This window comes from Rattus norvegicus, chromosome X, assembly GCF_021556685.1.
Source record: "Rattus norvegicus strain SHRSP/BbbUtx chromosome X, alternate assembly SHRSP_T2T, whole genome shotgun sequence".
NCBI lineage: Eukaryota > Metazoa > Chordata > Mammalia > Rodentia > Muridae > Rattus > Rattus norvegicus.
This window is the reverse complement of record NC_141554.1, coordinates 64,049,428-64,076,674: the sequence shown is the minus strand read 5'-3', so window position 1 is coordinate 64,076,674 and position 27,247 is coordinate 64,049,428. Positions and strand designations below refer to the sequence as shown.

Sequence of the window (27,247 nt, the reverse complement as noted above, 5' to 3'; positions counted from 1 at the left end):
CTCTCTCTCTCTCTCGCTCCCTCTCTTTGTACCCCCTCACTGACATATACCACAAACACACAAATGATGATAATAATGATGAACAGGATAGGAGTGGTAACATGCATCATTACTCCCAGTACCCAGGAGGCAGAAGCAGGAGGATCTCTGTGAGTTTGATTTTACCCAGATCTAAACAGAGAGTTCCGAGTTAGCTAAGACTGCATAGAGAAACTGAGTCTCAAAAAATGATAAATAATAAGATAAAATAAATAATAAAATAAAATATTTTAAATTTATGAAATGAATGTAATTTTCTAAATTGTTCTGAATTGTCTAAGGTGCACACTTTTTCTGCAATATAACTTTCAGCCTTAAATCTTGGTTCCAAATAAAGTGAGATCAAATTAGATCATAAAGCAATTTAATGATTGTAATCAGAGCAATCTGATTTGTAGCAAGTACTGTGTTTCAGTTTTCAATAATCAATATGAATATATTAATTATATTTCTGTTACTTTGACCATGTAATATTTTGATGATGGAATATTTGAGCATGAAAACTAATGGAAGAATCACTTTATTTTGATATACAGTTCTAGATGGCTAATAATCCAACTTGGTTGGAAAATTTAACAAGAAGTGGTAGTCATGGAGGCAGGAACAGGAAGTTGAAAGGTCATGTCTCAATCTCAATTAGGATGCAGAGACAGAGAACTGGAAATAGATTGGCCTATATAATCTCAAAGCCTGCTTCCAGTGAGTTTTCTAGAAAGAATCAACCATGTAAATTACCCCAAACAGCACTACCAAATGAGAGCCAAGTGTTCAAAAACCTCCAGGGATATTTTGCACTCATACTACCACAATGGGAAACAAATTTCAGTGCTTTAACAATTAGTAATTATAGTCTTTGCACATAATTGATGTATCACTGATTTGTGCTCAACTAGCTGAATATTTCTTGTGTTTTCTCAACACTTGCTTATGGAACTGGTGCTACCTGCTCTTAGTCACAAACTAAGTGGCTGCTTTTGAGCATGATTTGAGAAATGTACTCAGTGGCTCACTGGTTTTTAGGAAGAATTAGTATTTGGCTTATCTTCCAGGTTCCTATATACTAGAAAATTAATAAAATTGTGACAAAAACTCATTCAGGAAAGGCAATATGGATGCTTGTCTGTATCACTTATGCATTATTTTCTCTTGTATTCATCAATGCTTGCTTGGTTTATTTCTCCTTTTGCTTCAGTTCTTGTACTTCACAAAGAACTGTATCAGATTTTCAGCTTTGTTATTGCTTTCCTGTATCTGTTTGAAACTCCCCTCATTTTTTGCTTTCATTTAAAAATAGTATAATAAATAGCTCATAGTGAACTATTTCAACTCTTAAAATAATACACATTTACATACTCATATATGCATAGATACATCACTACATATTGATTATAATAGACAAGTGAATGACAGAGATTATTTTCCTATATTATCATTTCCTTATCATTTTTCCTACTGGCTTAAGGAAAATGTATGTTGTAAATTTTAACTGATCATCCTAAGGAGAGTTTGCTTTAGAAATCTTTCATTACATTTTTAGTATCTATCCATACTAATTTAACCCCATGTATGTAATGAATGCTTTTGCTTAAAATAACATTGAAAATATGAAGATTTCCATTGGCTGTTGCAAAGTATAGAGAAATGCTTAGAATGACAGGTTAATTCTAAGTGATGAGCTGGATTCTAAATAATAAAGCAGATTCTATTTTACTTTTTCTAGGGGAATCAATCTTATGATTTTAAGAATACTGTATAACATGGAAAGATAATTATGCTACTCTAAGTCCTACTGGGTTACTATAAAGTAACTCTAGTATTTTTACAAAGCAAAATTCTAGTTTCATAAAAAGCCTCAAACTTGAATTTTCTGATTTACTATGATAAAATTATATTCAGCTATATTTTAAAACCCAAAGCATTATATGTTTTAAATTTAATTTGTACAATTATATATTTAAAATGGAGAGATCTTTGTGCAGTACATTTCCCTAAAAGGTATACATGTTGTGGAAAAAACCTGACCAATTTTTATGTGGCCTGAAGATTTCTATCTGAAGATCATCTGCTGGCCCTCACAGAAAACATCGTTAGATAACCAAAAGCAAAAATGTTCCTGTCATATTCCCACATCTCCCTCTAAAATATGGACTCAAAAAAAGTGGTTTTGCCCAAAATATTCTTAGAGAAGGTAGTAGAAGGGTAGGAAGGGAGACCTAGTATAGGAAAGGTTTAATAAGGATACAATACCAGCTAAAGCTAAATGAAGGATAACATAAGACAAATTTAATGGAAAAGATTCAGAGATCCTTGAGGGTTGGCCACACCCATCATGGCTTTAGATGGCTGGGGTATTTATAGTCCCAGTACTCAATGGTTATTCCTTAAATATCTCCCGTTAGCAAAAGTTGCAAGAGGACATTAAATTCCCAGAAGCACAAGTAAAATAAGTTCTCAAATGTTGAGGATGTTGTGGGTATCATTAAGTTCTGATGCTTTGCTCTGACAGCTCCAACAAGTCCCACTATGCAACCTGTCTTCAACATCCCAGTGCTGGGATCACAAGCTTGTACTGCTACTTCTGGCTTGTTTTATTTTTCTTTTTTTAACATAGATTCTAGGGTATCAAACTCAAGTCCTAAGTGTTGTGTGACATGTTCTTTATGACTGAGCTATTGCTGCAGATGGAATATCATTATCTTATATAGAATGTTCACTAAAGAATGCATTGATACACTGTTAATACTCTAAAATAGCTCCATAAAATTATAGAATAAAGATTACAGAATTAAAATAAGTTAGACATCTATTTACTAAAGTTGAGATAGCTAAAAATAATTTAAGAAATGAATCTATTTACAATAGCCAAAGAGTAAGACCTCCTAGATGTATAAATTTAATCAAAGACAATCATCACTGTTCTGTGAGTTAGGATGGTGTAGATAAACAGAAATGTTGATGCCTTACAGATGGGAATGCAAAATTCTGCTATGAATTTGGAACAGAATTTGGAATTTTCACATACAATTAAACATAAAGTTACTATTTAAACCAGTAATTGCACTTTGAGGTATATAATCAGTAGGAATGGGGATATATGTCTTTATAAAAAATTGCAGAACATCCATGACTGCATAATAGAAAAGCCTTAATAAGGAAACAATCCTAATGTCTGTCAATTGATAAAATGTATTATTCACGATGGAAAGATACTTAAGTTGCTAACAGCACTAGCTTCATTTCTAGAGGACCCAGGTTCAATTCCCATCATTTGTAGTGGGTAAAAATCATTTGTAACTCCATATCCAGAGGGTCTAGTCTTCACTTCTGGGCTCTTTGGTCACCAGGCATGCATGCACCTACATAGTCACACATGCAGACAAAACACTCACACACATAAAATAAATTAAAAACTGTGTTATTCAGTAATAAATAAATCCTATCACATTGACAGCCTTTGAAAATGATGTGATAAATAAGCCAGGCACAAATGTGGCACAAAGTGTTGCTTGATAAATATATAAAAAGTGGATTTTAGAAATGTGGTTCTCCAAATAACCCCTTTAAAATGGGGTACAGAGCCAAAGAAAATATTCTCAGCTGAGGAATACTGAATGGCCAAAAAAGCACCTAAAGAAATGTTCAACATCCTTAGTCATCAGGGAAATGCAAATCAAAACAACCCTGAGATTCCACCTCACATCAGTCAGAATAGCCAAGATAAAAAACTCAGGTGACAACAGATGCTGGTGAAGATGTGGAGAAAGAAGAAAACTCCTCCACTGTTGGTGGGTTTGCAAACTGGTACAACTACTCTGGAAATAAGTCTGGAGGGTCCTCAGAAAAATTGGACATTTCACTAACTGAAGACCAAGCCATACCCCTCCTGGCATATACCCAAAAGATGCTCCAACATACAACAAAGACACATGCTCCACTATGTTCATAGCAGCCTTATTTATAATAGCTAGAAACTGGAAAGAACCCAGATGCCCTTCAACAGAGGAATGGATACAGAAAATGTGGTACATCTAAACAATGGAATATTACTCAGCTTTCAAAAACAATGACTTTATGAAATTCATAGGCAGATGGAATGAACTAGAAAATATCATCCTGGGTGAGGTAACCCAATCACAGAAAACCACACTCGGTATGCATTCATTGATAAGTGGATATTAGCCAAAAAGCTGGAACTAACCAAGATGTAATCTACAGATCACAAGAAGCTCAAGAAGAAGGATGAACAAAATGCGGTGCTCCCACTCCTTCTTGAAAGGAGAAAAATATCCATAGGAGGAGATATGGAAGTAAAGTTTAGAGCAGCAACTGGAGGTACAGCCATTCAGAGCCTGCCCCACATGTGGCCAATATATACATGTATATATACATATCTCCACCAAAACTAGGTAAGGTTGGTGAAGCTAAAAATTACATGATGAAAGGAACCGGATATAGATGTCTCCTGAGAGACACATCCAGAGCATGTCCGATATGTCAATGCTAGTAGCAAATCACTGAACTGAGAACTGGACCCCCTTTGAGGGAATTAGATGGAAGGATGGAAAGAGCTGAAGGGGCTTGCAACCTCATAAGAACAACAATGCCAACCAACCAGAGCTTCCAGGGACTAAGCCACTACCCAAAGACTATACATGGACTGACCCTGGGCTCCAACCTCATAGGTAGCAATGAATAGCCTAGTAAGAGCACCAGTGGAAGGGGAAGCCCTTGGTCCTGCCAAGGTTGGACCCCCAGTGCAGGGAAATGTGGGGGGCGCTAAGGGAGGTGGATGGGTGTAACATGCATATGGGGGAGGGTGTGGGGATGCGCACTTATGAATAGGAATCTGAGAAAGGGAATACCATTTGAAATATAAGTAAAGAAATATATCTAATAAAAGAAATTAGAAATGTGGTTCTTATGGATTGGAGTCTAGGGAATAATAGAGAATTTCTGGTGATATAAAGCCTTTTTTAAGTTGGCAACGAAAGTATCATACGCTTAGATTTTGATAACTATATAAAATTAAATTTTTAAAAATGTTTAATTATGTATTTTAATTGGTGAATTTATGACAGGGAATTATGTTTTATTCAATTTTCTACTATCTGCCTTATGTTCCAAAATAAAATATTTATAGCACATATATATATATATATATATATGTAAAGAGAGAGAGAGAGAGAGAGAGAGAGAGAGAGAGAGAGAATACAATATACAACGAATATAAGTTCACAAGTGTTATGTTACTATGCATAAGTAACTCCAAAAATTCTACTTGGGAATTCGTACAGCTGACAAATACTGCCAATGTAGTGGCTGGATACAGATTAACTCAAAAATAACACATTAGCTCTCCTATACAGAAATGATAATTGGGCTGAGAAAGAAATCTGGGAAACACATTTCATGGAATAATATAAAATATTTTGGGGTAATACAAACAAAGCAAGTGAAAGTAATCTATGAGAAGAATTTCAAGTCCTTGAAGAAGGAAATTGAGTAAATTATCAGAAATGGAAAGATCTCCCATGCTCATGGATTGGAAGGAATAACATAGTGACAATGGCCATGCTATCAAAGCAATCTACAGATTAAATGCAATCCCCATCATTCCAACATGATTCTATACAGAACTTAAAGGAATAATACTTAAAATAATATGGAAGATAAAAAACCCAGGACAGCAAAAAAAATCTTGTACACTAAAAGAATATTCAGAGGTATCACCAACCCTAATTTAAAAGTTCTAATAAAGAGTACAGTAATAAAAACCACAGAATATTGGCATAAAAACTTTTATTTTGAGTGACTCTAGCTGAGATTTCTAAAAGTAGTAGACATGGAGCCCAAATTGGCTACCTTTTGTAGGCAGTGAGGATTCCCAATGAAGAGATAAGAACACCAATTCATCCATAAAACCTTCTATCCCAAATCTGTCCTGCCTACAAGATGTGCAGGGACACAGATCAAGTAGACGCTGAGGAAATGACCAACCAATGGCTGGCCCAACTTGAGACAAATCCCATGAGCAAGAACCAATCCCTGACACTATTGATGACACTTTGTTATTCATGTAGACAGAAGCCTAACGTAAGTGTCCTTTGAGAGGCCTCATCCAACAGCTGATAGAAACAGATGTGGAAACCCATAACCAAACATTAGACAGAGCCCCAGGAGTATTGTGGATAGGTTCTTAGTACCTGATGTCTTAGGCATATGTCTTTCAGCAAGTGATTCAACAAGGGAAAGAAGAATGAGATGAATGATAAGGAAACAGACACATGGCATAATGATAATGTGGTTTTGCTGAAATCCAGTATATTAAGACTCCCAGTGTAGGTGGAAATCAGACAGTTTTTAAATTGTATTTTATGTTTATGAGTGTTTTTCTTGCATGTATATTTGAGAACCACATATGTGTAGTTTCTACTAAGGTTAGAAGAAGATATTATTATTCTTAGAAATGTAATTATAGCCTTTATGATCATTCATGTGAGTGCTGGGAATTGAATTCCAGACTTCAGGAGGAGCAGACAATGATCTTAACCACCACAGAGTCATCTTTCCTGCCATAGAGAATAAAAATTTACATCTAATTTGGCATATATACCCTTCTTTCTTTATATATGAGAATGACTGAGAAGTACCTAGAGAAATGTTCAACATCCTTAGTCATCAGGGAAATGCAAATAAAAACAACCCTGATATTCCACCACACACCAGTCAGAATGGGCAAGATAAAAAAAACCTCGGGTGACAGCAGATGCTGGGAAGGACATGGAGAAAGAAGAACACTCCTCCATATTCGTGGGATTGCAAACTAGAACAACCACTCTGGAAATCAGTGTGGAGGTTCCTCAGAAAATTGGACGTAGTATTATCTGAGGACCCAGCTATACCGCTCCTGGGCATATACTCGAAGATGCTCCAACATATATCAAGGACACATGTGCCACTACGTTCATATCAGCCTTATTTATAATAGCTAGAATCTGGAAAGAACCCAGATGTCCTTCAACAGAGGAATGGATAGAGAAATTGTGGTACATCTACAAAATGGAGTACTACTCAGCTATCAAAAACAATGACTTCATGAAATTCATAGGCAAATGGATGCAACTAGAAAATATCATCCTGAGTGAGATAACCCAATCACACACACAAAATTCCCACATGATATGCACTCACTGATAAGTGGACATTAACAGAAAAGCTCAGATTACCCAAGTTAAAATCCACAGACCATATGAAGCTCACGAAGAAGGAAGACCAAAACATTGATGCTTCAGGCCTTCTTAGAAGGGAAAACAAAATACTCACAGGGGGAAAAACGGAGACAAAGGGTGGAGCATAGCCTGAAAGAAAGACTATCCAGAGACTTCCCCACTTGGAGATCCTTCCCATATATAGTCACCAAATCCAGACACTGTTACTGTTGCCCAGAAGTACATGCTGATGGGAGCCTGATATAGATAGCTGTCTCCAGAGAGGCCCTTGCCAGAGAATGACAAATACAGAGACAAATGCTCGCAGCCAACCATTGAACTGAGAACGGGGTCCCCATTAGAGGAGCTAAAGAAAGGATTGAAGGAGCTTAAGGGTCTTGCAACCCCATAAGAACAAAAATACCAACCAAGCAGAGCTACCCTGGAATAAACCACCATCCAAAGAGGACACATGCACAGATCCATGGCTTCAACTGTATATGTAGCAGAGGATGGTCTTGTTGAGCACCAAACATTTGAGAAAGCCTTGGTCCTGCCAAGGCTGGACCCCCCAGTTTAGGGGAATGTCAGGGTGGAGAAGTGGGAAGGGGTGGATGGTTGGGGGGTATCATTTGAAATGTAAATAAAAAATAAAATCCAATTTAAAAAAAGAAACTCTCAACCAATGACAAACAACGGGAAACTACAAACATTGACTCTTTTTTTCATTTGTTCATGTCATTTTGTTTTGATTTGTGAGACAAAAATCACATGGATCTCAAGCTGGTCTCAATTTCACTGTATCACTTAAGCTAATCTTAAACTTATGATCTTCCTACTTTTACTGAATACTCTTTTTATTTTATTTTCCACAAGGTATTCTTTAGTTTTTACATGTGTGTGTGCTTTTGGCATTTTTCCTTTGTACAATATAATTAATAAGTGGTATTAATTTGAAACATGATTGAATATTAAATTTCACTTCAAAACATCATTGTTAAATTCTGTAACTAAAATTTATTAATTCAAATGTATATCTGTAAAGTTTTTAGAATTGCTAAAATCTGAAATATTTATATCATTCTATATTTATGTGGAGCATGAAAAGTTCTAATTATGGGGCTGAAGAGATGGCTTAGCAGATAAAATTTAAAAAAAGGATGAATAGTTAGAGTCCTGACAATTTAGGCATGGTGAAACTACGACATGTTATGATGCTAGATACTTCCATCAGCAATAAACATTTATCAAATCGTATAGAATTATATAATACAAAGGTAATCCTAATTTATACCACTGAATTTAGCTACGGATTATGTACAAATATAAATTGTATTAAATGTACTATACTAACACCAGGTTTTAATATTGTGGGAAACTATATGGGGGAGGGATTTGGTAAAGAGATTGAACATATTTAAGCTCTGTTAAATAACCAAATATATAGTTCAATGATAAGTGCAGTGAAATTAGCATATTAGTCTCTATCCATGTTCCATTAAAATTCAAGTTTAGAATTCAATTTCTGTTTTGAAAAAAGCATCTCTCCAACCCCCACTCCCATCTCACATGACATTTTACTTGATAACTACATACTTTTCTACTCTGCTTCTCAATTCAATATTTTTAAATTTCACATACAAATGGGATTGTAAATAATTTGCTATTGTGTATATGGTTTCTTGCACTTAAGATTAATTTCTTTTTGAGTCCTGACATTACACTTTAAATTTTATAGTCAAATAATATTTCATTATGTATATGCATGAATAAATATATTATATATACATATATTCATATATATCCATATATTCATATATACGTGTATAAATACATGTACATATATACACATAATCATATATACATATTTGCACATATAATATATATATATATACCTATATACTGAATATATATTCACAGTGCATATGCAATGCATGTATATACACAAGAAACAAAAGTATTTTCCTACTTAGCATCAGTTGTCAAAATAACACAGTTCAGAATTATTTGAATGTTTATCAATTTCAAGATGGTCTGGATCAGATTAGCTGGCCTGTGGACATATCTGTAGAGCATTTTCTTAATTGTTAATTGATTTAGGAGGGCCCAGCTCAATGTGTGTGGAACTATTCACAGGCAGAAGCTATGCTTTATAAGAAAGCTAGGTATTTCACCAATGTGATTCACAGTTAAGGTCACCCCCATTGATTCTTGGGTGCCTCCTTTATCCCATGTCTTTACCTTGTCCTGGAGATAACCATCCACACACCTCCTCATTTGTGTCAGCTGAAGATTGCCATTCATTTTTATGACCATCTGGCCATCTCTCATGTTCTTCCACATATCTGATCCTGAATACCCATTGCCTTTCCCATCCACTCTACCTCCAAATTCCCTCCCTCCACCTGCCTCTTAAAACTATTTTATTCCCCTTTCTAAGTGACATTCAAGCACCCTTTCTTGAGCCTTCCATCTGGTATGACTTCTTTGGGCCTGTTCAGTACAGCACGCTACATGTATTGTATGGCTAATATCCACTTATAAGTGAGCACACACCATAGAAGTCCTTCAGGGACAGTGTTACTTCAAACAGGATGATATTCTCAAGCCCATCCATCTGCTTGCAAAATTCATGTCTTTCTTTTTAGTAGCTGAATAGGATTCCATTGTGTAGATGTACCACATTTTCTTTATCCATTATTCACTTGAGGGGCATCTAAGTTGTTTCCAGTTTCTGGCTATTATAAATAAAGCTGCTATGAACATAGTTAAATGAATGGCTGAAACCCAGTGAAGCAATAATGACAGCAACTCACCCACAAAATTTTCAACAGAAAATTAATCTTGTCTACACAAAATGCAGAATGGAGCAGAGACTAAGGCAATGACCAATCAATAACGAGCCCAAGTTGAGACCCATCCCATGAACAAGCGCATATCTCTGATACTATAAATGATATACTTGTAGACAAGAGTATGTTGTCCTCTGAGAGACTCCACTCAGCAGCTGACTCAGACAGATACAGTCACCCACAGGCAAACAGTGAATGGAGTTTGGAGACTCTTATGGAAGAATAGGAGGAAGGATTGTATGCACCAAAGGGGTTAGGATCCCCATAGGAAGACCAACAGAGTCAACTAACCTGGACCCTTGGGGCTTTCTGAATCTGAACTACCAACTAAAGAACATATACTAGTTGGACCTAGGCCTCCCCAGTCATATGTTGCAAATGTGCTACTTCGTCTTCATGTGTATCCCAAACAAATGGATTGGGGCCTATCCCAAAAGTGGGATATGTTCTTCTACCTGGGATGCCTTGTCTGGCCTCAGTGGGAGAGGATTGTCTAGCTTTGGAGAGACTTTAAGTGTTAGGGTAGAGGAATACCTTGGCTGCCAGCCCCACCTACTCAGAGGAAAAGGAAAGGGGAGATAGGAAAAGTATTGTAGGAGGGGTGACCAGGAGGGGGCAATGAGCAGTATGTAAAGTGAATAAATAAAATATAAAATTATATTAAAAGAAAAGAAAGCTAGCTGAGTAATAGCTAGGAAGGAAGGCAGTACATAGAGTTCCTCCATGTGTCTGCTCCATGTTTCTGCCTCCAGGTTACTGTCTTGAGTACTCACCTTGACCTTCCATAACAATTTAAAGTAACCTATAAGAAGAAATACAACTTTTTTCCAAGTTGCTTTTGGTCGTGATATTTTATCATAGTATCAGAAAGCAAACTTGAACATGTGGAGTCCAGTTCCCTTCTCCATGACCTGTTTCACTGATTCATTATTGTAATTAATGCTATAGTGAATGAACATAGAAGGTTCAATCTCTTCAACATATGGAGCACATTAAAAATGTATTAGGTTTAGTTTATTTATTCTGTGGGCTCTATAAGATGTGTGTGTGTGTGTGTGTGTGTGTGTGTGTGTGTGTGGCATTTTTGAAGTCAGAAACCTTCTTTTGACTATTTCAGTCCTAGGGATATAACTCAGGTTGTCAGGCTAGGCGGGCACCTTTACTAAGACATATAATTGGCCCTGAAAATATTTTTAAAATATGTACTTCCCAAGATGGGTAGTATTGAATCATATGGTAGTTCTACTTTGAAGAAACCTTTGTGATGTTTTCAATAGTGAATGCAAAGAGTTTTATTCCAACAAACATTATATACAGACATATTCTCCATATTTTTGTGAATACTTGTCATATCTTTTATTTGCATAAACACTGTAAAATGTCTAGGCTTCATTGTGGTTTTGGTTTACATTTATCTCATTAGTCATGTTGAATATCATGTTTTCATATATTGGTTGCTCATTTGTACCTTTTTGTTAGGAAGATATATACTAAAGTTATCTGTACACTTACAAAATACCTTAGAAAACAATAACCTAGAAATAAATTCTCATATACATGGTACCCTAGTTTGCTTTCCTTTTCTGTGCCAAAACATTTACCAAATTCTGCTTGAGTAGGGAAAGTGATTATTTGGCTTACACATTTGATCACATACCATCATTTAGGGAAATCAGGACAGAAAATTAGGCAACAGCAATAAATGGTAGGACTCATGAGGTAATACTGCTTACTGGCTTACTTTCCATGGATTGCTTAGACTGCTCTTTTATACACCCAGGAGGACACCACGCACAGTAAACGGGATCCTCCCATGTCTATCATTAAGTATGAAAATGTCCCACAGACATATCCCCTGGCCACTGTGTTAGGAGGCAATTTTTCAATCAAGTTCCCTCTTCTCAGGTGACTCTAGCTTGAGTCTGGTCAAACACACACACACCAGCAGGCATGGATAAATAAATTTTGACAAAGCTGACACTAATAGGCAAATTCTAAAATCTTTTAAATAAATTCTATTGAAAAAAATGTAGAGTCCACTGAATAATGAACCAAAACAGATGCAGGGACCCATAGGCAAACAGTAGACAGAGCTTGGAATGTCTTGTTGAAGAGTCTGGGGAAGGATTAAGGAACCCAAAGTGGAAAGGATCTCCACACGAAGACCAACAGAGTCAACAAACATCGACCACTGAGGACTCTCGGAGACTGAAACACCAACCAAACAGCATACATGGGCTAGACTTTGTCCTGCCCCACATAAGTAGCATATGCACAGCTTGATTTTTATGCAGGTCTCCCAACAAGTGGGAGAGTGTCTCTGGTGCCTCTCTGTGAATCCCATTCCCCTAACTGGGCTCCTTTCTCTGGCCCCTGTGTGAGAGTATATGTCTAGTTCTGCAGTGATTTGATATGCCGGGGTGTGTTGGTGTCCAGTGGTGGCCTCTTTCTTGTTAGAGAAGAAGTGGAAGAGTGGGGGAGATATATCTGAGTGGGTATTGGGAAGAGAAGGGGGCTGATATCAGGGTGTAAAGTGAATAAATTAATACACTGATGGATAAGAGTAAAAAGTGTGTGTGTGTGTGTCTGTGTGTACACAAAAAAAAAAGAATGAATCAGTCCTTGTCTCATACTATATGAAAATTAGCAAAATAATTTAGAATTAAATTTGAAGGTTCAAAACTACAGGGGTGGTGTGGGGGAGATCAGAAAATACAGAGGAAAAGTGAACTTACCATTGTGCTTAGCAATTTTCATTGAAATATGACAAGGAAAGCACAAGCAAGAAAAGCATAAGTGAACACATGTGGCCCTTCATACTAAAATGCCTCTGCAAAGCAAAGAAAGCAGCTTGTATTTCACTAACTTCAGATAAGCACTAGAATTAGGTCTCTTTGCTTCTTCCATTTTCCACTTTACAATTTGCATTGTGCTAGGCTGTTTGCATGTCTGTATGAACCCTTGTTTAATTTAAAGTACTAAGAAGGTTATAAGGACTACGTCTCATATATATGGTACAAATATATATCCACACATTTTCTTGCATTTTCACTCCATTAGCCAACCTTGTTATTTATTTTCAGAAAGTTTTCTTGTAAAACTACAAAATTATTTCAGCCCTCTCTGGCCTTCTCCCCTCTCTCTTGCTGCCTCTCACTGAGGTGAAAACTTGAAGGCAACTGTCTGCAAGCACAGGTGGATAGCTTCCTCAGTAATGAACTTAAACTCCCAGACTTCAGAATTTGAAAATTAAATTTCTGTTAACGTTCTGTCCCCACCAACACCAACATTGCAATGACTTTGTCAAAGAAGGAAGCATAGAGTTTAGGGGATTTCTCTGTCAATATCTAGGCACACTATCTGATGACATGGTGGTTTCATACCATTTCCTTGTACACTTATACCACTTCCCAGGATCAGGAGGAAATGGTCTTCCACTGTACCTTCAAGCATAAGGATCTTCATCATCTTACTGGTGGTATAACAAGTTTAGACATTCAAACTTACTATGAGGAGAAATTTACAGCCACTTGCAAATGAAAAATTCACTTACTCCAAGGAAAACTCATTGGGGAAATGGCATGCCCAGCAGTAGATGGCCAAAGAAAAAGAACTCAGTGGCATCTTTAGAGCTTCCGTGTGTCATAATGTCATGTCAGGGCTCTTCCTTTTAAAAGAAATCTTATGTTTAATTTATTTTTACACATTTATTTATTTTTATTTATATACATTTTCTCTATTTTCCCTCTGTGTCTTTTGTGTATGTATTATGATTTTCAATTTGTAGTTTTATGGGATTCCTGAGTGTGCAAACAAGTGGGTCTCTGTTTCTTTTGCCTCCTCTTGGACTCTTTTCCTTCTGTTTGTTTTGTCCAATTTCTGACTGTCAGTTTTTGGTTATACTATATTATATTTATTATATTATATTATATTATATTAATTATATTATATTATATTCCATTAGAAACCTGTTTGTTTTCTAATGAGAGACAGAAAGGGAGTGTATCTGGATGAGAGAAGAGGAGAAAGAGGAAATTGGAGGGGAAGAGGGTGGGAAAACTTATAATCAGAACATTTATGAGGAAAGAATCCATTTCAATAAAAGGAGGACAAATTCTATGAAGAGAACCTTGTTTTCTTTTTTATTTTTTTGGTTTTTTTTGTCTTAGCATCCTAATACTACTATAAAATCAAACAAATAAGATATGCTCATGAAATGTTCAGTGAGCCAGGTATAGTAGTGCGTACCTCTAATCCTACTACAAGGGATACGAAAGCAGGAGTATCTGAAGATCAAGAACACATACATGTCAAGTTCGAGGGCAGTCTGAACTGAGTGGAACCCTGTACCAAAAATAAATCAAGGGAACAGAAATAACAGTAAATAAATGAAATCTAATTGAGAAACATTTATTTTTTTTCTATTTTCTTAACAACAGACAGGGAGAAAGTTTTCAAACATTTACCTTCATCAAACAGAACAAAAGCAACTAAAAAAGCAATGCTTACTCATGTTTTGATTTCTATCCTCTTATTACCTTAACCTGTTTTCTCTGTGCTTCGTTTCATGTTTTCAAGGAAATTCTTCTTCTACTGCTATATCTTTTTCCTTTAAACTTGGGCAGGGAAGCAAGCAAACCCTGGACACATCACAAATGTAAATGCCCTAGCTTTGGGACAAATGGCAGAGCTGACATTACGGTTGCTTTGATTCTTCCCTTGATCATCTTTTAAAGCTTCTTCATAAAGATCTGGGAAGCAACTAGGGGGGATATCATTGACCTTAGCCACAAACTTTAGGATGGTCATCTTGTTGGTTTCAGCATATGCTTTGGGACCCCACAGGAACTCATATTGTGGAGGATTACTGTTGGCGACCTGCCGGTACTCCAAATACTTTAGCTTCACAAAATTTTGAGTGATGAGCTTCCGGGGCTCTCCATAGATTTGGTGCTTCTTTCCAGAATACACACCCATATATCTTAGTGTTCTCCAGATGTCTTCTTCTCGGGCACAGTTGCCACTCATGAAGATTATGCCCAGTACAGTCATCAGGAATCCCGTCTTTGGAAAGCCCTGGCCAGCACGAACCCTCCCATTGTTGGGTAGTTTCAGTTTACTGATAAGATCATACACCCGTCGGCTTGATTCAACTTCCCTCAGTTCAACAGCAAAGACATCAGCAAGCCTCTCAGCAGCTTTCCGGAGCATCTCAGGGAAGTCATTGATTTCCTCCTTATCAATAACCTGCATCATATCTTCCATTGTGGTAAGCTGCTTTATTTTGTAGTTTTTAAGGAGAATCTGCACTAGCACTAGGACCTTTCTGGCTAGAAGATCTTGATTATTAATGGTGTGGTAATTCCTAAAAAGACTTTCGGCATCATCAAGATCAGTAGAACTGCCATCTAATATAGAAAAGAGATCAATATTCATGGTGGACACTGATTGCTTTTCTGGCACCTCAAAGGTACCACCTGATTCAGAAGAAGACTCTTCTGTTGGCTCTACTGTTTCCTTAGCATCTTCAAAAGCCTGAGCATAATTTATGGCTTGGCGGTGTGTCCCTCGAACATTTAGCTTACTCTTTTGACCTCGAGGCATGATGACTGATTAATATAACAGCAGGATGCTAGAGATGGAGGCACCTAAGGGAGACAGAAGAATGTGGCATAAGCAACTTCACCAGAAGGAGGGCTCCTTTTGGTTATTTCTGATGGCAAAAGTTTCTATGGAAATGCTGTTCTAGGAACATAGAGAACTTCAGTTATAACTTGCTCATACTCAGTATAGTAAGTGAAAGTACATTTTAGGCTGTTGTTTGCTACCGTGGACTTTATTGCCCAGAAATGGTGACAAAGATGAACAGTGGAAATCTCTTGCTTGGGGATGTGAGGATCCTGTCACTTCTCAGCGATAATAATTACATGAACTGTTGGCAAGTCCTAGGTCTGTCTCTACTGCTGTTTGAAGCTGTAACGTCAAACTAAAATATCAATATGTCCCTGAGACCCTAGAGGAAACAGCAATGAAGCTTATCAGTATATTATTCCTATAAGAAAATTTAAAGCAGATACTAAGCTATGTGGGACCCTCTCTGTCAAGGGTACTTCAGTAAGGATTTGTCTCTTATTCAGTGTTCTCACCTATTCTCCCCATTGCACTTGATATAATTTTCTTCTGCTCACTGGAAGATGTACTTCCACATGTAAAATTGGTATTCTTTTATATTTAATGCAAAGTTCTGGGATTGGTGGTTTAGGTGGAGGAGGAGGAACACAAGTTCAAGATCTGACTGGGCTACAAAGAGAGTCCATAGGCACCTGGAAACTTAGTCATACTCCATCTCAAAATAAAAATGTAAAAGGAGGAAAATAGATAGACCTCATTGATAGAGTGCTTCTTAGCATGCAATACCAGAAAACATAGTCAACAATAAACTGGAAACAAACTAAAAGTACCTTATAATTTCATTGAAATGATATGCAGTCTTATCCTGAAAGGCTCCATCCTGGACCTTCAAATATTGAATGTATCAATGGTCCTTTCAGAATTTGCCTTGACCCATGACCCTTCATTTCCTTAGAAATACTTCCTTACTGCTAATATCACTTAAGAATTCCTAGGAGGGTAATGTGGCCTCTTCACTCTCTGCTATTGTCTATCAAGAAGGGATGGCTTCTGTAGTATAGCATACACTCAAGTTGTATTTTTTAATCTTCTGGAAATATCTATAAATTCTCACGTAGTAGATTTCACAAACATATTCAGAACATCATTTGACATTATTACAACTATAATCCAACTAATGGGAGGCAATTTTTCATTTGTCCCATCATTATTGTATACACTAATCAAGCTGCTAGAAGAGAAGATGTTGGCTCCCTGGGTCCTTCCATTGGGTCTTTATATCAATTTCTGTCCTTATATGGGGTTTTTCTCACACCAAAGCCCCTTCATATCCTGGAGACTCTTCTTGTCAAAATTGGACAAATGGCATACCTCTCAGGGATTGTAACAAGAACAGGCAGTGAGCCATTGAGTCTTCTAGGAACAGCAATTTCCTTAGAACACTTGTTGCATTACTCTTTTAATTCTATTCAGGGCATGGTACTACTTTAGCTGAACTAAATCCCCAAACACTTTGGTTCAAGATGCTCAGATTTCTGATATTACAAAATAAGAACAGAGTGTTCATGTATATTCTAGTGCCATATTTGGCCTAGGAACAAAACAGGGTGTCGCTTATTTCTGTTTCTTCTCAATTCCTATTGCTATGGTAGACTGCTCTGCTCTAGTGAATTGGGTTCCCCATTTTTATTTGCTTCTACCTTCTTCAGACTACAGAGCTAGCTATTCTAATTCTTCTTAGGACTTATGAACCCTGAGCAGAAAAGTGTGGCTTGAGTGGCAGTAGGGTTCTTTTCTGTGATGGGCCATAAAAGAGAGTAAGGGTGCCTGTCTTGTGCGTGTGTTTGTGTGTGTGTTTGTGTGTGTGTGTGTGTGTGTGTGTGTGTTTGCAAGCATGCATGTGTGCATGTGCAAATGAGTAGAATGATGATGAAATCTAAGGTTTCTCTAGGCTGAGAAAGAGTTGTGGAAAGATTAAAGGACATGAACAAGATTGGAATTACACAAGAAGACCAAAGCCTGGACCCTTGGGGGCTCTCAGAGACTGAACTACCAATCAAAGAGCAAGCATGGTCTAGACCTAGTATTCATATATATATATATATATATATATATATATATATATATATATATATATGTATATATATATATGTGTGTGTGTGTGTGTGTGTGTGTGTGTGTGTGCATGCGCTGTGCAGCTCAGTCAGTCTTCATGTGGGTCATGAACAAAGGGAGTGGGGGCTATCTCTAAAGCTGCTGCATGTCTGTGGAATCTGTTCTTTTAAATTGGGTGTCTTGCCTGGCCTCAGAGACTTGGTATGACAGGTTGGGGAGACACCCAAAGGGGGCCTCCACTATCTCAGAGGAGAAGGAAAGGGGAAGATGGGGGAGGGTCTCTGGGAAGGGGAATGGAAGGAGGACAGCTATTGATTGGGATGTAAAGTGAATAAAAAATGAAAAATGCACTATAGTTCTTTCTGTAGAATCTCCTTACAAGCTTACTTGAGAAGAAATATGACCCCTGCTTAATGTTAAAGGTTCTCTTGAAAGGTCTGTATGACAAGAACTTTAGGTCCCTGAAGAAAGAAATCAAAGAAGACCTCAGAAGATGAAAAGACCTTTCATGCTCATGGACCAATAGGATTAACATAGAGAAAAGAAAAAGCTTAAAAACACTATACATAACAAAGTTAAATCAGGAACAGAAAACCCATTTAAATAACCCCATAACTCCTAAAGAAATAGAAGCAGTCATTAAAGGTCTCCCAACCAAAAAGAGCCCAGGTCCAGATGGGTTCAGTACAGAATTCTATCAGACCTTTATAGAAGAACTCATACCAATACTATCCAAATTATTCCACAAAATTGAAACAGATGGAGCACTACCAAATTCCTTTTATGAAGCCACAATTACTCTTATACCTAAACCACACAAAGACCCAACAAAGAAAGAGATCTTCAGACCAATTTCCCTTATGAATATCGATGCAAAAATACTCAATAAAATTCTGGCAAACCGAATCCCAGAGCACATCAAAACAATCATTCACCATGATCAAGTAGGCTTCATCCCATGCATGCAGGGATGGTATAATATACGGAAAACGATCAACGTAATCCATTATATAAACAAACTGAAAGAACAAAACCACATGAGCATTTCATTAGATGCTGAGAAAGCATTTGACAAAATTCAGCACCCCTTCATGATAAAAGTCCTGGAAAGAATAGGAATTCAAGGCCCATATCTAAACATAGTAAAAGCCATATACAGCAAACCAGTAGCTAACAATAAACTAAATGGAGAGAAACTTGAAGCAATACCACTAAAATCAGGACTAGACACGGCTGCCCACTCTCTCCCTACTTATTTAATATAGTTCTTGAAGTTCTAGCCAGAGCAATCAGACAACAAAAGATCAAATGGATATAGATTGGAAAAGAAGTAAAAATATCAATATTTGCAGATGATATGATAGTATATTTAAGTGATCCCAAAAGTTCTACCAGAGAACTACTAAACCTGATAAACACCTTCAGCAAAGTGGCTGGGTATAAAATTAACTCAAATAAATCAGTAGCCTTCCTCTACACAAAAGAGAAACAAGCCGAGAAAGAAATTAGGGAAACGACACCCTTCATAATAGTCCCAAATAATGTGACTTTAAACAAGCAAGTGAAAGTTCTGTATGATATGAACTTCAAGTCTCTGAAGAAAGAAATTGAAGAAGATCACAGAAGATGGAAAGATCTCCCCCATGCTCATGGATTGGCAGGATTAATATAGTAAAAATGGTCATTTTACTAAAAGCGATCTACAGATTCAATGCAATCCCCATCAAAATACCAATCCAATTCTTCAGAGAGTTAGACAGAACAATTTGCAAATTCATCTGGAATAACAAAAACCCAGGATAGCTAAAACTATCCTCAACAATAAAAGGACTTCTGGGGAATCACTATCCCTGAACTCAAGCAGTATTACAGAGCAGTAGTGATAAAAACTGTATGGTATTGGTACAGAGACAGGCAGATAGACCAGTGGAATAGAATTGAAGACCCAGAAATGAACCTACACACCTATGTTCACTTGATTTTTGACAAAGAAGTCAAAACCATCCAATGGAAAAAAGATAGCATTTTCAGCAAATGGTGCTGGTTCTACTGGAAGTCAGCATGTAGAAGAATGCAGATCGATCCATTATTATCACCCTGTACAAATCTTAAGTCCAAGTGGATCAAGGACCTCCACATCAAACCAGATACACTCAAACTAATAGAAGAAAAATTGGGGAAGCATCTCAAACTCATGGGCACTGGAGAAAATTTCCTGAACAAAACACCAATGGCTTATGCTCTAAGATCAAGAATCGACAAATGAGATCTCATAAAACTGCAAAGCTTCTATAAGGCAAAGGACACTGTCAATAGGACAAAACGGCAACCCACAGATTGTAAAAAGATCTTTACCAACCCTATGTCCTATAGAGGGCTAATATCCAAATTATACAAAGAACTCAAGAAGTTTGACTCCAGAGAACCAAATAACCCTATTAAAAATGGGTCACAGAGCTAAACGGAAAATTCTCAACTAAGCAATCTTGCAAGGCTGAGGAACACTTAAAAACTGTTCAACATCTTCAGTCATCAGGGAAATGCAAATCAAAACTACCTTGAGATTCTACCTCACACCAGTCAGAATAGCTAATATCAAATGCTCAGGTGACAGCAGATGCTGGTGGGGATGTGGACAAAGAGGAACCCTCCTCCACTATTGGTGGGATTGTAAGCTGGTATAACCACTCTGGAAATAAGTGTTGTGGTTCCTCAGAAAATTGGACATAGTACTAACTGTGGTCACAGCTATACCACTACTGGGCATATACCCAAAACATGCTCCAACATAACAACCAAAGACACATGCTCCACTATGTTCATGTTCATAGCAGCCTTGTTTATAATAGCCAGAGGCTCAAGAGAACCCAGATGCCCTTCAACAGAGGAATGGATACAGAAAATGTGGTACATCTACACAATCGATTACTACTCAGCTATCAAAAACAATGACTTCATGAAATTCATAGGCAAATGGATTGAAAAACTGTTCTCTGATTGACAAATAAAATGTAAAAATGAGGAAAAAAAGAAATCTTCAACATCTTTATTCCTCAAGGAAATTTAATCAAAATCACCCTGAGACTCTCTACCTTACATCAATCAGAATGGCTAAGAACAAAAATTCAAGTGAAAGAAAATGCTGCTGAGAATTGCGGTAATGGGGGGAAGATGGGGAGGGGAACACTCATGTAGAAGGTGAGGGGGAGGGGTTAGGGGGATGTTGGCTTGGAAACCGGGAATGGCATTTGAAATGTAAATAAGAAATTCTCAATTTAATAAAGATAAAAAAAAAGAAGAAGACTCCTCCATTGTTGGTGGAATCACAAACTGTTGCAAACAGTTTCTCAGAAAAAATAGAAATACTACTTAAAGAACCAGCAGTACTGCTCCTAGGCATATATCCAAAAGATGCTCCATGATATGACAAGGACATGTGTTCCACTATCTTCATTGCAGCCGTATTTGTATTAGTCAGAAACTAGAAGCAACCCAGATGTTCCTCAACTGAAGATTGGATACTGAAAATGTAGTTAATTTTCACAATGGAATACTATTCAACTATTAAAAACAAGGATATCATGATTTTGCAGTCAAATGGATGGAAATAGAAAGTATCATTCTAAATGAAGTAACCTAGACCCAAATGGACATGCATATATATTCACTTATAAGCGTGTATTAGCCAAAAGGTAAAGAATAACTACAATATATCCCACAGACTGCAATAAGTTTTACATGAAGGAAAGACCAAGCAAGGATATTTCAATCTCACTTAGTAAGGGGAACAAAATAATCATAGGAGACAGGGAGAGGGAGGAACCTGGCTGGGAAAGGGGATGGGAAAGGGGAAAGAGTGAGAAGGTTTGGGTATGGGCAGAGACTGGAGAGAAGTCCAGAGGACCAGGAGAATGAATAGAACTATGCTGTTGTGGGAATTAGGGTTAGGAGATGGGGGAACCTATAGAAACCCCCAGATACCTGGGATGGGGGAGGTCTCAAGGACTCAATGTGAGTGACTTAGAAGAAATGACTAACAGTGTGGATATGGAACCTCAAGAGTTCCATATCCTCCAATATCCCCAATGGAGGGATGGGAATCCCACCTTCATAATTTTTAACCCAAAACTGTTCCTGTCTCAAATAAATGCAGGTTCAAAAATGTAGCAAAGACTGAAGAAATGGCCAACCTGCCCAACTTGAGATTTATCCCATGGGCAGGAACCAAACCATGGCAGGATTACTGGTATGGTTGTCCTCTGAGAGATTCTACCAGCAGCTGGCTGAAACAAAATCCGATAATCACAGACAAGTATTGGACTGAGGTGGAAGAGTTAGAGGATGGATTGGAGGAACTTGATGGGATGGCAACCCAGTAGGAAGACGAACAGTTTTAACTAATCTGGAAACCATGAGAGTTCCCGAGTCTAAGCCACCAACCAAATATCATACAGGGTCTGGTGTGAGGGCCCTGGCATATATGTAGCAGAGGATTGACTCAGTGGGAAAGCGTGTGATTTATCCTGTAGAGTCTTGATGTCCTGGTGTAGGAGGATGCCCATAGATTAGCACCCTCTCAGGGGCAATGGGGAACAGTGATGGGGATAAGAGCTCTGGGAAGGGAGACAAGGAGGGGGTCAACATTTGGGAGGTAAATATAGTAGTAGTAGTAGTAGTAGTAGTAGTAGTAGCAGCAGTAGCAGCAGCAGCAACAGTAGTAGTAGTAGTAGTAGTAGTAGTAATAATGATAATGATAATAATAATAATAATAATAATAATAATAATAATAATAATGGAATGTATTTTGGGTAGTGTGTAGGTTTTTTTAGATTTGCCAAATGGTGGGGAAACTTAATGTGTTACTATTTATCTCTAATGTGGATTAAGCCTGAAAACAAGGGCAAAGCTTTTGTGATTGTATAGGTGTTAGCCTGAGATGGTCCTAAACTGAGACCTAGGATGTGGCTTATAGTTAACTCTGAGGCTTTTTAGACTAGCAACTCTGATATAGGATACTAGTTTTTTTTTCTTTTAATGGTTGCATGGGGGGGGTGGGGATTTGGCTCAGTGGTAGTGTGCTTGCCTAGCAAGCACAAGGCCCTGGGTTCGGTCCCCAGCTCTGGAAAAAAAAAAAGAAAAAAAATAGTTGCATGGTGTGATCAAGAGAATGTCTTTGGTTGATATCTCCTCCTTGGTATTCTAAGACTAATATAAAGGGTTGTTTATTTGAGAGTGTGACAGTAAAGGTGAGGATAGAGGAAGCTAAAGGGATTGTGGGGGACTGATGAGGGAATGTGAAGGGAAGAGGAAGTTTGAGAAAAGCATAATATATATTGAGGGGAATGTGATTATAGGGCATGAAAGAGTGAGTAAGGGAGGGAGGTGTGAATGCATTGCATAAACAGTAGGCAGGAGAAGCAAGGAAAGAAGTAGGGGAGGAAAAGAGAGGGTGAAAAGAGAAAGGGGAGGGAAAGGAACAGAAAAGAAGTAGGCAGATGAAGTAGGAGAGAAGTGGAAGAGAGGAGGGAGGAATGAGGTATAATGGGAAAGACAGAAGGTAGAGTAAAGGTGGTTGAACGCAGTGGGGAGCAAAGTTGACATAGGAAGGGAATAAAGAGACAGGGCGGGAGGAGACTGGGCGAGGAAACAGGAATGGAAGCAGGGAGAGGGGAAAACCTAGACATAAGTGCAGGACCAGAAGAAGAAAGAGCAGGAAGCTGCAGAGGGTTTAGGACAGAAAGAGCTGTGAAGATAGGTAGGATCATAAGGGAAGGAGTACAGGAAATAGGTGAGGAACAGGGATGAGGGGATGAGGAGGGAAGAGGGAAAGGAAAGGTTGAGATGAGAAATTGGAAGGAGAGAGAAGGAAAGGAATGGAGGAAGGAGCAGCAATAAGGGAGGCACAGAGGACAGGAGGATGAGTACAGGGTGAGCAGAGGGAGAGGGGAAGGATCATAGAGAATAGAAAGGCAGTGAGAGTGTTAGGTAAGCTCAGGAATGTGTTAGTGGGCAGAAGTGCCAAGGAGAAAGGAGAAAATAGCCACAGAAACAGGGGAGGGAATAAAGGAAATAGAGGGGAGGGAAAAGGAGGGAAATGGAGGACTTGGGCAGAAAGAAGGGAGGGATGAGGAAAGATAAAATTGTGGGAGGAAGGAAGAGAAAAGGAAGGAAGGGGGGAGGATAAAGAAGGGGAAAAGTGATGAAATCAAGGAAGAGATGGGAGAGAAGGAGAAAATGTAGGGAGGAGGAAGGGAGAACAGGAAAATGCAGGGTAGAAGATGGAAAAGAAGAGGGTATGAGGCAGGGACAGAGAACAGGGGAGAGGGAAAGGCAAAGGGAAGAAAAGGGAAGAAAGTGGTAGAGAAGAAAGAAGGAAGGGAGGAAGGAATGGAGAGAAGTTGAAGGGTAAATGAGGAAAGGGAGGAGGTAAGAGGGAAGGACACAAGGAGAGAGATACAAGGGGACGAAGGAAGGTGGGGAATTGGAATAGGCAAAGGAGGGAAGGGTATGAAGTAGAAGAGAAGGAAACATGAAGAAAGGAACAGAGGGAGTGGGGAGTGAAGGAGAACAGGGAAAGGGGAGTAGAAATAAATAGGAAGTGGTATAAGGAGTGAGTAGCACTAGGATGGGGATAAAAGAAAAGCAGAAGGAAAGGAAGGGAGAACAGGGAAGGGGAAAGAAAGAGAAGAAGAAGCAGGAAATTTGGGATAGGGATCAATGAAGAGAGGTAAAACAAAAAGGATGGAGAAGGGAAGGAGGAAAAACAGAGGAAGGTATATAAAGTGGAGAATAAGGAAAGGTGGAGGTGGGGGAGAAGAAAGGGGGGACTGTTAAGGTGGAAGAAAGGAGAACCTGAAAGAGAAATGAGGGTGATAGGGGAGAGGGAGGTGTAAAAAGGAATCCAGTGAGGAAGGAAGAAGGAAGAGAGGAGGAAGAGAGGAGGAAGGGGAGTGAGAAGAGGGGAAAGGCCTGCCCATAGGGAAAGGGAGGTGGGAACAAGAAAGGGAGAGGAGGAAAGACTGAGAAGAGGGAAAAATGTGAGAGGGTGGAAGGGAGGAGGGGAAATATAGTGGCAGGGTAAAGAGAAGAGAGGGTAGAGAGATAGGAGGGAGAACAGAAAAGGGGATGAAGAAGAGGGAAAGAGAAGAGGTGAGAGAAGATAGGAGAGAAGAGGGGAGAGAACAAGGAACAGGAGGATGGATAAGGCAAATGAGAAGAAGGAATGGAAGGAAGGAGAGAAGAGGGGAGGAGGAGAGGGCAGAAAGGAAGAAGAAGTGAAGAGATAAACAGAGGAGGCTAGGGAGAGAAGCTGCTGTGGCAATGGGGTAAGGAAAGAGAAGAAATGAAAGTGGTAAAGGAGGGCAGAGGGAATACAAAAGAGGATCAAAGGAGTGGCAATAGGGAAAGGAAAAAGAGGTACATAGGGACAGGGCTGAGGGGAAGACAGAGAAAAGACTGGAGGAAAAGGAAGGGGACTAGAGAAGAATAAACGGAGGTGAAAATGTGATGGCAGTGAAGGAAGAGAGGGAGGAGGAAAGAGAAGGTAGGGAAAAGTGACTGAAGGGGCAATGGGAAGAGAAAGGTTAGGAGGAAGAGAAAGAGGGAAAGGAATGAGGGGTAAGAGGGAGGAGAGGAGTAGAAAAAGGAGGGATAGAGGAGGGAAGGGGTGAGAAAAGAAGAAATGATAAGGAAGGAGATGAGGAGGGGGAATGGGGAAAGAAATAAGGGAGCAGATGGAGGAGAAACTAGAAGGAAAGAAAGGTAAATAGGGAAGGAAAATAGAAGGTAGAATCCAGAAGTGATGAGGGAAGTGAAGGGAGAATGAAATAATTGGGGACTAGGAAGGTTAGGAAGAGAAAGATGGAAAGGGAGGAGGGGTAAGGAGGAAAGGGAGGAGGGGTAAGAAGGAGACGGAGGAGGGGTAAGAAGGAGAGGGAGGAGGGTAAGAAGGAGAGGGAGGAGGGGTAAGAAGGAGAGGGAGGAGAACATACAGAAGAAAGGGAGGGCAGAAGGGATGGAAGAGGTTAGGATATATAGGAAACTGAAGGATAATTGCATAGGAACATAGTGGGAAAAAGAAATAGGCAAGAAAATGAGGGGCGGTAGGAGAAAGATGATTTAGGAGGGATCAGAGAAGCTGAAACAACAGACAGGAGTGGCGAATGGTCAGGACTGGAGGATCTGGTAAGAGGAGGGGTTTTTTAGAGGGAAAGGTCTGGGAGTGGTAAAAGAAGATGTAAGCAGGATATTGGATGAGAAAGGAAGGAGAGAGGGTGGAAGGGACGGAGAGGATGAGATAAGGGAAGAAGATGGAGGAGGAGTCAGTGGTAAGTGAGATGATTAGGACAGAGGGGGCATCTTCTCTCCTGAGGTTATTCTACAGAAGGAATTAGTGGTGCCCTCATCGATGAGGGCATCTTACCTGGGCACAAAGCTTAGCTTGGGGGCAGGGGTGGGGGTGGGGCTGGGAGACAAGGAGGATTCCCTTCTTAAAATCCACAGGCAGCACCAACAGGGAGCTTCTGTGAGAAGGCTTGAGAGATGTGAAGAAAGACTGTTGAGACCATCTGCCATTTCCTAGATCCCAGGGTGGAAGAGGAGCACTTTCCTAAGGACATTACTCTGGGATAAAGATGCTCCTTTTAAAGGGGGTTTTGTTCACTGGCATAACACTCGCACCCACTTTCTTTCACCTCCTTACCTTGACTCTGGCAGATTCTTAGCCTTGTTTCTTTTTTCTGCGAGGGGAAAACCAACCTTGAGCAGAGCACGGTTATGGTGTCACCTTAATCCCACGCCACTGGACTCCAAAGCCTTAACTAGGAAATGACCGCCCACCCACTCAAAGACCAATGAGAGCATCCTGGAGAGAGGCTCACGGGGAGGTTCACGTCTCTGGCGCCTCCTCTGGCACGAGGTGCAATATACGAACAGCCTAGCAACCGACATCTTCGGGTACATTGTAACATTTTGGGCCAAGCTCTCGGCCATTCCTGCAAGGTTTTTACTCTCTGAGTGCTTTATCATAGAAGTTGGCCTGCAGGAGCCACTTCATCCAAAAAATGCACTTGAAGGAAAATCTTCAGTAAGTAGCACAGTGTTCTCAGGACATAATTTATCCTGGTCTATACGATGATTGCCATCTCTTAAGAGATTTCATGCCGAATGCTGCATTTATAAAAACTCGTTAAATGTGTCTTCAAATTTTAAAAAAATAGTCATGTGTCTTCAAAGTGATGGGCATGCCCCAGCAAACTAACCAAGCAGATATCATAGAATAGGAGATGACTTTCAGAGAAATTATATACTGCTTGTGTATTCTATATTTTTTAATCAGGTAGAATAAATTTTTTATGTTACTGCTAAAATATTATGTATAAATATATAAATACTCTGTATGTG

The 27,247-nt window shown here is 38.8% G+C and overlaps 1 protein-coding gene across 1 annotated transcript; it reads right to left on the bottom strand.

The window, feature by feature from the left end:
• Nucleotides 1-14,493: 14,493 nt before the first annotated feature.
• Mageb11 (MAGE family member B11) lies at nucleotides 14,494-26,654 on the bottom strand. The gene is made up of 2 exons (NM_001433348.1): nucleotides 26,547-26,654; nucleotides 14,494-15,747 (listed from the first exon to the last, which is right to left on the bottom strand). The coding sequence occupies exon 2, from the start codon at nucleotides 15,701-15,703 to the stop codon at nucleotides 14,711-14,713; it is 993 nt and encodes a 330-aa protein (NP_001420277.1). The 5' UTR covers nucleotides 15,704-15,747; nucleotides 26,547-26,654; the 3' UTR covers nucleotides 14,494-14,710.
• Between the last annotated feature and the right edge of the window lie 593 nt (nucleotides 26,655-27,247).

Bases quoted from the DNA above. Each gene is read 5' to 3' on its own strand.
- Mageb11 (NM_001433348.1), bottom strand. From the start codon at position 15,703: ATGCCTCGAGGTCAAAAGAGTAAGCTAAATGTTCGAGGGACACACCGC.